Source organism: Primulina tabacum, chromosome 4 (assembly GCF_025594145.1).
Source record: "Primulina tabacum isolate GXHZ01 chromosome 4, ASM2559414v2, whole genome shotgun sequence".
NCBI classification, from domain to species: Eukaryota; Viridiplantae; Streptophyta; class Magnoliopsida; order Lamiales; family Gesneriaceae; genus Primulina; species Primulina tabacum.
In genome coordinates, this window is record NC_134553.1 from 3,216,492 (window position 1) to 3,229,658 (window position 13,167).

General features: G+C 34.4%; 4 protein-coding genes across 4 annotated transcripts; 1 reads left to right on the forward strand and 3 right to left on the reverse strand.

Annotated features, from left to right (window-relative positions):
• Positions 1 to 14: 14 nt before the first annotated feature.
• On the reverse strand, positions 15 to 896 carry LOC142542454 (uncharacterized). The gene has a single exon (XM_075649079.1). The coding sequence runs from the start codon at positions 759 to 761 to the stop codon at positions 120 to 122; it is 642 nt and encodes a 213-aa protein (XP_075505194.1). The 5' UTR covers positions 762 to 896; the 3' UTR covers positions 15 to 119.
• A 2,167-nt stretch (positions 897 to 3,063) lies between these two features.
• On the reverse strand, positions 3,064 to 4,357 carry LOC142541430 (early nodulin-like protein 7). Its single transcript, XM_075647964.1, has 2 exons — positions 4,085 to 4,357; positions 3,064 to 3,639 (listed from the first exon to the last, which is right to left on the reverse strand). Exons 1-2 carry the CDS (start codon positions 4,287 to 4,289, stop codon positions 3,305 to 3,307), a joined length of 540 nt encoding a protein of 179 aa, XP_075504079.1. The 5' UTR covers positions 4,290 to 4,357; the 3' UTR covers positions 3,064 to 3,304.
• Positions 4,358 to 6,710: 2,353 nt separating this feature from the next.
• On the reverse strand, positions 6,711 to 7,939 carry LOC142541431 (GATA transcription factor 9-like). Its single transcript, XM_075647965.1, has 2 exons — positions 7,472 to 7,939; positions 6,711 to 7,379 (listed from the first exon to the last, which is right to left on the reverse strand). Exons 1-2 carry the CDS (start codon positions 7,769 to 7,771, stop codon positions 6,843 to 6,845), a joined length of 837 nt encoding a protein of 278 aa, XP_075504080.1. The 5' UTR covers positions 7,772 to 7,939; the 3' UTR covers positions 6,711 to 6,842.
• Positions 7,940 to 11,407: 3,468 nt separating this feature from the next.
• LOC142541332 (uncharacterized) lies at positions 11,408 to 12,883 on the forward strand. The gene is made up of 2 exons (XM_075647881.1): positions 11,408 to 11,929; positions 12,038 to 12,883. Exons 1-2 carry the CDS (start codon positions 11,408 to 11,410, stop codon positions 12,881 to 12,883), a joined length of 1,368 nt encoding a protein of 455 aa, XP_075503996.1.
• The last annotated feature ends 284 nt before the right edge of the window (positions 12,884 to 13,167 follow it).

Here is a 13,167-nt window from a genome sequence, read left to right on the forward strand (position 1 = left end):
CATAACAAATGAACTTATGTGTGTGTGTGTGTGTTCTTGGTAGACTCATCATTACAACACACAAGAAGAATGAAACAAGCTCACTTATAACTCCCACTCTACAGTAATTAAGTTCCTATTCACATCGAATCATCATTTGTTCCTCCAATAAATTTATACAGCTTGATAGGGCCAAGGCTCCTCATAGAACTGTGGACACTGACCGATCCCATCTTCCTCATGGAACTGTTGACACTACCCAGTGGAAGTGGAACCAACAATTCTGTATACATATCCATGAAAAACTTGTCCACTATTTCAAGATAAGCCGGGCAAGAAAGCTGAGAATAGTTGTGGAGAACCTCCTCAATATCCAGCGTTTGATCCTGATCATCATCTATATCCATCATCTCAAACTCTTTCATCTCTTTCGCCAAGGCTTCTGCCCCCCGGAAACTACTCGACTTCTTCCTTGCATTTTCCTCTCGTTTCAAGTCACTTGATTTGCTGTGATCTGTGACGCATTTTTCTTCATCCAAGTCCTTTGTCTGCCCTGTGAATGGAGCATCCCTTTTCATGCAGATGTTGTGCAGTTTCTGGTTCTTGAAACTGATCTTGCTGCTGCTGCTGTTATCAGGGAAGATGGGGTCGGAACGGGAGGTTTTGGGCAGATTTTTGTAGAGGGATTTGAGGGTTTTGATCACAGTTCTGTTGAGGAATTTCTTGGTTATGTGGAGGGTTTCCTGAATCAGCTTCTTGGGGTTTGGTTTTGTCATGTTCATCTTTGTTCGAGCTATGCGGTTGCAGAAAATTGGTAATTTGTTTTAGTTTAGTGCTGAAGGAACCACAGTAGGTATTATGTATATTATACAAGGAAATGAAATGGGAGATAAACATATGTACTTGTGGACCTACCCCCACCCCAACTGGATCGAGCCGATTTACAATTGTGGATTTTGTTTCGAGATCTGATTATATCTCGAATTTGATCAATACTCGAAATGGTGATGCATAATTAAAATGGTTCGAAAGATCTATGGATTTTGATCCTAGAAGCCTTTAGGACAAAAACGGACTAAGCCTAGCTAGTCCATGCAAGAACAAGTTGATCCAAAGCATATGATCGTACTATTTGGTTCGGAGGAATTTCAGAGAATTTATCGTCGCATTTATGTGAGTTAACTGTTTCTGTCCCCACCTAATTTAATTTTAAGATGTCAAGTACATCAATACAATGTATAAAACTGATCATAAAAGTTCCTAAAAAAAAATTTTTTAAAAAAAGGGACAAATAAATGTGACCAACCCATAGAGGTGACGTCGTTCCAAAATTTGCTACGTGTTGTCATTTTCGGACGCTTAACAATTAACATGGCGGAGGAGTACGTACAAACAGGGGTAGTCAATTTTAAGACAAATTATGTGTGTGTGTATATATATATATATATATATATATGTGAAGATATTGTTGAATTTTATACATTCTTGCGTATTAATTAAATATAATTTATGAACATTTGTGGTTATTTTATTTTAGCAGTTTTAAATTTTTTGAAAGTGAGTATGAGTCATGACAATGAGTGGAATACACAAATTTATTAAAATAAATTTTATAATATTATTTTTAAATAAAAATAGTTAGTTAGTAGTTAGACGCAGCAATCGAACAGGTTGGTCTGTCCAGGCTCCTTGTTGCACTTCATGATGTGAATATGACGTTTTCCTGAAACATATATTCGATTTAAATTTCGTTGGCAAAAATTATTATTTCACTGTTGTGATTTGATTTGTTTTTTGCATTAACGTTGTAATTTGTCCATCTTTCGTTTTAGTCCAATAACTTAATTTTTTTTGTTTTGGTCATTTTTTTAGACCAAAAGCCACTAACTCCTCTTAATATTGTTAATCTGTCATCGATTTCTTCTACATAGCTCTTGTATCTAGAATAATCTATATTACACATATCACAATAAATCTAAACAAAAACAAAAAGAAAAAATAAAGCAAAACGACATCCAATGTATTAAAATGAGCAAAAAAAACTTGTCGTTTCTTTTTTATTTTTGCTTAGATAGATTTGAATGTGTATAATATAAGTTTTATTCTTGCTACATGAGTCATGTAAGAGAATATCAGTTAGAATTAGACAATATTTAATAAATTTAGTGTGTTAAGATAAAAAATCAAAACAAAAAAATCTAAGTTATTAGATAAAAACCAAACATTAATATACTACCTAAAAACATCATTTTCTTAAATTGTCTCATTCTCCTCAAAATAACCAAAATTTAAATTTGATAGAATCCTATGATTTATGCAAGGCCTCTCATACCTCATCGGACCAGGATCCTCTACTGTGGCATCCCCAAAGTACAGGATGTTGTGGCACAAATTTTTTTTAAAAAATCTTTTTTATATATATTTTTAATTTTTTTAAATCATTTTTTTGGATTTTTTGTTTTAATATATCTAAAAAATATTTAAAAATGAAAATTTTGAGTGAAAGTAAAAAAAATAGATTAAAACAAAAAATCCAAAAAAATGAAAAAAAAATTAATTAAAAAATATATATAAAAGTTTAAAAAAAAAAAAATTTGTGGCACAATATCCCCTATATCCCCTACTGTAGGGATGTGATCCTGGTCCGTAAAAGGCGAAGCATTTGTATAAAGATTATATTTGCTCAACAAGGGCCATTCTGCCTGCTATTTCCCTTCCATAAGGTACGTAAGAATTCTCGTTATCCAGGTATTAACTGAATCCACATCTTTTCGCTGTTTAAATCTTTATTTGGGGTTCGGTTTTCATCATCTTTTTTCTTACTTTGAACAAATACAAACATATGACTTGAGCTTAACATGGACCTCCGATCCATTTTGATTTCAGCCTAAATATTTTCGTCTATTTCAGGAATCTGGAAAGGGGTCATGGCTGTTTCCCCCAGCAGAAGAAGCAAATGATGAGTGCTTCAGAACCTGGTTCAGCCCAGTGGCCTCACCTCTGGCAGATTAGTTGGCACCCTGTGTTCGAAAATAAAAATAAAAAAGTCTATAAACACATGATGAATAAACAATTCAAGACAGATTTTAAAAACTACTCGGATCATTCAAAGCCACCATAGAATTTTCCTATCAAATGAATACAACATAAAAATTACAGTTACAAATTAAAATTCCGACAACAAACCATTGTAAAATCCTACACATAAACAGGAATGAGTAATCCCAAAATAAACATACAATGATAAGAACATAAAAAAACCTGGAGCCTGGAAACACAAATCGAAACTATTATAAGCCTAAACATAGCACTTATCTTTCAAACTTTAAATGACAGAAACCGCGACAAAAACAACATAGAAGAAAACGACTTCTGTCACAACTGAGAATGTTCCCGCGCTCGAATATGGCGACGCTGCTGGAGAAGCATCCATGGACGGCTGCCTAGGAGATCTCGAGTTCACTGATATCACTTCTACGATCATTCTTTGCCCGCTTTTGCAGTGATCCGGGTCGGCACTCACAATGTAAAGTGGGCCAGATCGATCCAGATTGATCAGGGTGTGCCCATCATTGAAGACCGAAATTGGACGAGTTGAGTTGCAGTGATAATATCCCCACTTGTCTACTATCTGAACTGTATCGCTCTTGTACTCAAAACCTGCACTCAAGAAACGAAGCGAAACATTTTCTGTAATTACATATTATTTTATTGCAAATATTTATTAATGTATCATATATAATTCATCCTATATGATACGGAGTTACGGAAAATCTCCCCATTGTGCATCCCTGTATTCATTATTGAATTTTTTTAATATCATACGCAATGCTGGTAGCAAAGAAACAAGTTATAAATGAGACCATGCATGAATGAATTGTTTATTTACACATGGAAGCTACGTATGGCTTTCTGTACTAGTCAACGCAAAAATTCAGGTATTCGAGCAAGATCACATGAAAAGGTTAAATTTAGAGCATAAATGTTTAATAGAATTCTGTTTCGTGCTCGAAAAAATCATGGATTACCCCTGTATCATCCATTATTGTTTACTTTGCAGAGAAACAATCGAGAAGATGAAATCATGCGTAACATATAAACTTACGGAGTGAATCTCCGACGTGGAATCTCTTAGTTGCAGCCCATCTGGAGTACATATCAGTTTCATTGGCGGCAGGCTGCCGCCAGCCCTGATCTTCGCCCACTTTGAACTCCTCGGCCACCGTGGCAGGAGCAGAACCGACGATAGACAGAACTATCAAGACAGCGAAGGGAAACCCCAAGAAAGTTTCCATTTTGCTAGGCTTCATTGTATCTGAATTCTTAATTTAAAAGTTAAGTGGATAGGTAAAGAGAATAGGAAATTTGAGAATGAATTGGGTTCTGATAAGATATATAAGAATGGTGGTGAGGAAAGGGAGGAGGGATTTTTTAAAATTCGAGAGTAACCGCCGGAGGAGTGGTGGATCGTGGCGGTTAACGGTTGTTATATGTCCGAGTCCAGTCCTATTTTACATTGGGCCACAGATTGGACTGAACAAAGCCCATATCACCCACCATAAAAATATGTTCTAATTAAATTGACTTCCTAATAAATTTATATAGGACTCAAAACATATTTTATTAATATATTCCATAATTTATATATATATATATATATATATGGAAAAATATATTTTTCGTTATGTAGGATATATTATGAATTACAATTGAAAAAATCCTACATATGAATATACTTGTATTTGTTTTATTCTTAATAATATTGCAAGGTTAACTTTCATGTCACCATGAACACATATCATCTAATGATATTAAGATATGAAAAAATTTGTTCTCGGTCGAGTATAAGTTAACTCGATTGAGTAGGTCTCTTGTGAGACGGTCTCACGAATTTTTATCTGTGAGACATGTCAACTCTACCGATAACAATAAAAAGTAATACTCTTAGCATAAAAAGTAATAATTTTTTATGGAAGACCCAAATAAGATATCTGTCTCGCAAAATACGATCCGTGAGACCGTCTCACAGCAATTTTTTGCCAACTCGATTATGTATGAGCAGCTGATTAACTAAGTTAGCAATAACTATCTAACGTGGCAAATTATTTAGCAAAGTACGCACAATACGAGGAGGTATGTCTCGCATATTATTGAATCGTACGTCTCGAAATTTTTCAATATTTTTTAGGGATATAATAATATTTACACCAACTAGAAATATAAATATTTTATGTACACTGAATATTAGTATGTGCTCCCAAAACACTATAGTCGGGCGTGTTTTTATCATTTAACTTATAAATTTTCATTTTTGTTATTGTCATCTATCAATTAACAATTCAGTCATTTTCACCAAATTGATGACGTGACATCTTACATTTCACCATTTTCCGATGTCACACAAACATTTTCCGGCTCCATGTTATCATTCCGATTAAATATTACTAAAATTGGAAAAAAAATATTACTTAGTGTATTAAAACTTTAAATTGACTTATAACATAACCAAAATATAAAATGTGTAAGTTAGGAGCCATGAATTTAATTTTGCACGTACACACCATGGTCATTCTGCGTTTCTATGTTCTATAATATTGTGTGTAATCATTGAGAGTCCTTCGTGGCTCGATCCGATAGCCAATAGATACCTAGCACAGGGTAAAAAAAAAAAACACAACCCGGGCCGTCCAGAATAAAGAGATTGCGCCTGCCATCATCAACCAAGGAGAAAATCTTGAATTGAAATTAAGTTTCATTCAGAGGTGACAGGCAAATCATGGCATGATCACCAAATAACATGGGACACACGTATATAGTCTAACCAAATACTGAGAAATATTTAAGAGAAAACAGAGTGCATGCACATCAAATAACTGCATGTGCCGCCCCTCTTCCCCACTCCACGTGCATATATATAGTAAGTCAAATTCATGCACTTTCGAGAGCTATTATGGGCACATGCATTGTACTTGGAAGCACATTATTCATCGCATTTGTTCAAAGTCATATCGTAACAAGTCCGAATTATGTTTTGCTGCCCCGTTATTTTAATCTGCACAATGTTTATAGGTCAATTATTCGCTGTAATCCATGTTAAACTAATAAATATTTACTTTATTTGTTAATTAGCAATTGATTAGAATAACGATAGCATGTTGCCCTCCATGTGCAAATTCCCAAAATTGAAGGAAATTATGGACACCACACTACCTTCGTCGGTGCACGAAGCCCTCGCACGCATTTCAATGATTGCAAACTACTTTTCAAACTTATCATCGCTTCTTTGTCACCTTCCCGGTGCGTCTATCTGTCCGACTTTCGAGGATGATCGCAAGAAGCGAAACGGGAATCATTGTTGACAAAGATAAATTTTAATGAGTTTTTTTTTTTTAATCTCTGGTATTTTATTAAGTTTGAGACACCTAGAGTAACTAACTTTAGTATCATGGTTTGTTTTAATAATTATATATATATATATATATATATAAAATGTTAAAATTCTATGCAAGTTCAGTGGATAGAGAGTTTAAGTTGTAGGTTCAATTTTTATTGAGATCATTTTTTTATTCTTTTATTTTTCATTTATTTTTTAATTTATATATCAAAATTACGGTGTAGTCTTTCACTATTTCTTATAATTATATTTTGATCCTCATTTAAATATAACCAAATGAATTGTAAAAAATATTATACAAGCACGTAACGCGTGCGTCGATAGACTTAGTTCTTATTAAATTTTCACAGAGATGACATTCAAAATCAAAATTGAATTGAGAATAGGCATTCATTATATTCGTCTCCCTCCATTCATTGCCTTGTATCTGGGCCGTACACGTTATTACGAGGACTGAATCAACAAACCATCACAAGTCACAACCGTCGGATACGTTGTCGACTGATTTATGTTGCTGAAGCTGTATTTGCCTTCGGAGCTCCAAAACTTTCCGGTGCGAATTCGAATGCTTGGAGGAAAGAAAGGTCGGGCTGGCGGCGGGTCGATATTCGGGTACAAGGCGACCCAACTTGAATCTGACTCCACATGCATTACACAAAGTTTTTGGGCCCATTGGGCCTATTCTCCACTGTGGGGTCTTCTCCGATGCGCAGTGGAGGCATTTTTTTGCCGTTTTGGGTTCTGAAGGCGGCGAGAGATGGAGGAGGCGAGTGGACAAGTCGCGGGGGGCTGCTCTTGAGCGTTTGCTACGTTCTTTGGTGGGGATTATGACGTCGGTGGGGAAAATTAGAGGCGAGTGCTGGGTGGAATTGGCGGAGGAAGAACTTTCGGAGGGGGAGTTTTTCTCGGCGATTACGGTGAGAGGGATGAACAGGTGGAGGTCTTCGGTTGAGTATGATTCCTCCACGAAATTCGAAAGCCATTCCAGCTCCGCTAAATCATCAGACTGTTGAGATATATGAGACGAAATTAGTGCCGGCAAAAATGAAAATGAAAATTAAAAATGCGGCAAATCGAATCAAGACAGTGCGCACTTACTGGTACACACAGTTCATTTTCAGAGAACTGTGACTCATCGATTCTATCGCTGTCAATAAACTGCCCGTCAACGCCGCCGGAAAGCGATGGGTTGCAGCTGTCAACCGCCGTAATGGCGGAGGTGTGGCCTGAATTGACCTTTAAACTGTCGGCAAACGCGTTGGTCATCATTTCCTTCTCCTTTGGAAAATCCAGTATATCATCCACCGTGAAATTAATACCATTATTGTAGTAGAACTTAGTGACTGTTTCATCATTCGCCGACGAAAATTCCTTGTAATCTTTGAAAAAATGCTCCATGATATGAATTGGATTTTTCAAAATTTGCTGGTTATAATTTTTAAATTGTGTTGCAGAGCAGCGGTAGAGATGGGAGAAAAATGGTTGGCTTTTGAGGACTGAAACGAGGGGTAGAAAGGTAACCCTGCGAAGTATTATCTTTTAAAATCACATTCCCCCATGCACATGCAAAGCAACCCAACTACCCAAAGGGATCCCAAGCAAGAAAAATTATCTTCTTTATTTTCTTTAAAATAAGAAAAATTATCTTTAAACGGCATGGGAATAGGGCCAGTATGAAAATCGTGGGCCATGGATACCCTACGAGAAGTGGGCTACTCAAAATGGGCTGGCCCGGTCCATCTCAGAATAAGAGTGGAGCAATCAGATAAAGCAGCGTTGGAGGTTTTGTTCTGAATCTAAGCCTCTGCATCAAAACTATACCCAGAAACAATAAAATATATACATAAAAATTAAATTTTAATAGAAGTACCAAAAACATTTCAAAAAATTAAATAAAATAAAAATATTTAAATACATAATTATTTTACGTAAATCATATTTAAATACCAAAGATTGACTTAAGTAACCTGATCTTGCTAATAATCCATCGCATCTAAAATCAGATGAAATATTTTTTGCAAATTTATTAATTTGAAATCTGATATTAAAAAACACGATCAAACATTGCTTCAATTAAATAACTTAATAATCGATATAATATTTGAAAATGGAGATGTTCAAGTAATCATTTTGAGTTTAATAAGTTTCACATTTCCAACTACAAAATAGAAATCAAAATGATGATGTCATGGGAAAGCAGGCGAGGTGGGAGTAGGCATGCGCCCGGGACTGCTGTTAGATTCTTCCACAATAAATATTTGTTATTATTATTATTATTATTATTATTATATTCTCGTAAATACATGAATTCTCAATAGTTTTGCTGTAGATTAATGATATATTAATTTTCGACTTAATGAAATAGGTGAATATTTAAAGAATGATTTTAGGTTTGATTATCTATAATAACATTTTATCAAACGAATCTGTCGTACATTATTTGTTCGGTACGATATATATATATATATATAATTAGAACATTTCTATTTCTACAAATTCTTCAACCTTAGTGAACATGGCTTCCCGGTTACTCAATGCTGATGTCTTGCAACTATTAATTGTAATCATGTCCAAGTAATGTACCAGACATGGAAGGCGTGTAACTATTAATTGTAATATGTTTTACATGATCTCACATGTTTATTTATAAACAGATTTATGTAGAATCATGTGGACTTTTTTGCAAGATTTTTATAGACTTTTGTGATTTTTTTAGATAGAATTTTATAAATTTTGTATTTAAGTATAACATATTATTTTTTATTAATTTTTTTGAACCAATAATTAATTGACATATATAACATATTCGGTTTGAAATAGTTTTTCAATACTTATATTGATAAATAAATTTACTTATTTAAAAGTTAAATAATTTAATCTTTACATGTGTATATATGTGGGTTTGTATGCATGTTTGTAAATCTTTAAAAATACATCAATTGATTAATCTGTAACCTTGTTTTTGACTTGATAATATACATGTGAAAAGATATCATTATCATTGTGTGGATACAATTTTGTATAAAAATATCATAGCTTACATATTAATCGAAAATGCTAAAAAGAATTTAAAAAATCATGGTTGTTGCAAGGCTATTCAATTATTAAGAATTAAGCGCATATTTTTGGATAATATTTTATTATTATCGAATCTTACATTAATTTGTATAAATCATAAATTAAAAATCACAAAATCAATTCTATAATTCAAAATTTCCTATGATATTAATAAAAAATTATTAAATCATAAATTAAAAATCACAAAATCAATTCTATAATTCAAAATTTCCTATGATATTAATAAAAAATTATTAAATGAACAATCAACAAAAAAATAAAAAATTTGAAAGGAAATATGAAAATATATATAGAGACACATTGAGATAGTGATAGAGACAGATAAAAGGAGAGAAGATAAAAAGATATGTGATGTGAAGCGACATAGAGATAAATAAATAGCTTATGTATGAGTTATAAGTTTTAAAAATCCATCCAAATATTTGGGATGAACCTAATACAATTTTTGACAATTTATAGTTGTACCTCAGGCTTTAATGTTTGTATGTTAATGAATTCCATGAAGTTATTAAAAGTCTATTGAAAATTTGAATACCTCTAGATTTTTATAATGTTTTTAAAAGTCAATGTTGAATATCACTTGATTTTTTAAAACCCTATTAAAGTTTATTTTGAATACCACTAGACTTCTATAGAGTATGCAAAAGTCTTAATTGAATACCTCTAAACTTTTAAAATCTATAAAAATAATTAAAAATCAATAAATCTCCTATATTGAATACACCTTCCTAAATATAGGAGTAAATTTTCAAGTTTTTAAAAACTAATACAAAATTTTTATTTGTATAACTTTTTGAAAAGAATAGTATAATAACATTTTCAGAATTATAGTAATTTTCTATCAATAAACTCTACAATTATTTTTGATTTCATAATTTTACTTTTTCCTCATCCGATCGAGTATTTTGGAATATGTTATTAAGTAATATTCGGATACAATTTTTTTTTCTTAATTGAATCTCGTGAAATTTTCCATTACAATTGATGTTTTTTTTTTTGGGTTTATATAACTATGTTTCTTTAATAAAAAAAAATGTACTAAAATAAGAAACATTAAATATTAGAAAATAGAAAAAGCAAAAATGTTTTGTGAAAATATGTAATAGTAATTAATAGAAGCGAGGAGGCGCGTGCAAAAATCTCATGATGAAGTCATGTGCTAAGGCCATCCCCCACAAGTCTTCTCGATTCCTTTGTCGCCCTTTTCCCCTCAAAATATCGCTATTTTCGTAACAAAAGTTATATGCCAGCTCAAACCATCACAAAAATACAAAATAATTAATAAGCTAGGCGAATTTAGAAATATATGTAATTTTGAAGGTTATTTTATAATTATTTTCCTACCAAAAAATATACTACTCCTGCCAAGGGGATGTTAGCGAAATTGCTAGTACCAGAATTATAGGCATTAAACGACATAAATATATTATTGACAATATGAGTATCGTGTACGTAAGAACAAAATCAAATCGAGGTCTGATATGTATAGTAGCAAACGAAAGAGTACCTGAAACATACCAGAAATCCACTTTATTGTATAGTGGTATTTATATCTGCATACCAACAGATTATGATCACAATTTTCAGATTATTCTGCTAAAAATTGTTAAAACATGATAGAGAATTCGAATAGGGGAAAGACAAACAAATATACCATTGGATTCAATAACCTGTAAATTATGAATATATTTTAAATATGATCGATCAGTTTCCAAAGCAAAAAATAAAATAAGCAAGCCAGTGAAAATGGGACTAGAATACGATTCTTGGTCCGAAGACAGAAGGGCGGTCTGTTACGGATATTTAGGCTAGATATATGAGTGGCATATATTTGATAGGATTTTTTGGCTTTCTAACCTGTATAAATATTGATAATAATGAATAAGAAAAACAACACAAATTATCTAAAAATAACATGGTATCAGAGCCAAATTAAATCCAAATTTTTTCGGCAATATGGCTGCCGCCACCCCTCCACCGCCGCCTGCAAAAATCGATTCTAGCTCGCCATTTTACTTAGGGCCACAAGATCGCCCTGGCGATTTCATTACTCCCATCCGTCTGAAACTCGATGACTTTGATGATTGGTCTCATGCTATTCGCGTTGCTCTTTCCTCTCGGCGCAAATTCGGCTTTCTTAACGGCACAATCACAGATATTGTTCCTCCCTGTACGAATGATGATTGGGTAACGATTCAGTGCATGCTTGTTTCATGGCTCATGAATACGATTGACCCCGAGGTACGTTCTATGCTCTCGAATTACGATAATGCAAAACGCTTATGGGATGATTTACATGAAAGATTCTCGGTTGTGAATGGTCCGCGTATTCACCAACTTAAGGGCGATATTAATCGTTGTGAGCAAACAAAAGTTATGCCTGTTGCTGTTTACTTCAGTAAATTGAACGTTTTATGGGATGAACTTGATAAACATGAGCCTTTGATTTCTTGCAAGTGCGGTAAATGTACGTGTCAGGTCGGTAAGCAACACAGCCAACGACGTGATGATGACAGGTTGCATCAATTTCTTCTTGGCCTATGTTCTGATTATTATGCACAATTGTGATCGACTCTCTTGTCACAGGATCCTCTTCCTACGTTGAATCGGGCATTCCAACAAATCGCTCAAGATGAGCGGGTTCGGGGGATCACACGCATCACCGAAGAGAAACCCGATGCAGTTGGTTTTGCTGTGAGAATGGAGCCTCGATCCAAACCACGCCTCGATAAAACGACGAAGGCAGCCTTGAATTGTTCTCAATGCCACAAATCGGGTCATGATATTACAACCTGCTTCGACATACATGGCACTCCAGATTGGTACTTGGAAAAATATGGTTCTACCCTTGAGGGAAAAGGAACTTTGAAAGGGAAGCCGTCAGCTTCTTCAACAAGAAATTCGACAGGTCATGGTCGTAATGGCGTTCGTGCTAATACTGCTACACCCACAATTCCTCACAGTACATCTCCTGCCACCTTGAGCCACGCCCCTGCTACACAACCCTTTCCAAGTTTCTCTGCCGAACAATGGGCGGCATTCTCGGCCGCGTTTGGTTCTCTTTCTCCTTCTTCTAACAGATTGCAGGGTAAGTTGGGTATGGCTGATTGGATAATTGATACAGGCTGCTCTCATCACGTTACCGGTAACGAATCATGTTTATTGAATATTAAAGCAGTTTCTTCATGTCCCGTGCGTCTTCCAGATGGTCAGACACTGGCTGCCACTGAAGAGGGTGCCGTGCAACTAACGGACACCATACTGCTCCAAAATGTCCTTTATGTTCCTAATTTACAATGCAATTTAATTTCGGTCTCACAACTGATTGATGATATAGATTGTTGTGTTCAGTTCGATTCTAACTCATGTGCCATACAGGACCAGCGTTCGAGGGAGATGATTGGCACGGGTGAGAAAAGGGATGGACTTTAATTAAATGTGCAAATGGTTGCGGCTGTGGATGTTGGTTCGAAGACCTTGGAGCTATGGCATCATCGTTTGGGTCATCCTTCCGAGAAAATAGTGAAGTTGCTTCCTTTTTTACATGAATCTAGGGGCAATTTAGATACCGGCTGTGACGTCTGTCATCGTGCCAAACATTCTAGAAATAGTTTTTCATCAAGTGAAAATAAGTCAACTCGGATTTTTGAGTTAATACATTGTGACTTATGGGGTCCATACGATGAAATATCCTCTTGTGGTGCCCGTTATTTTTT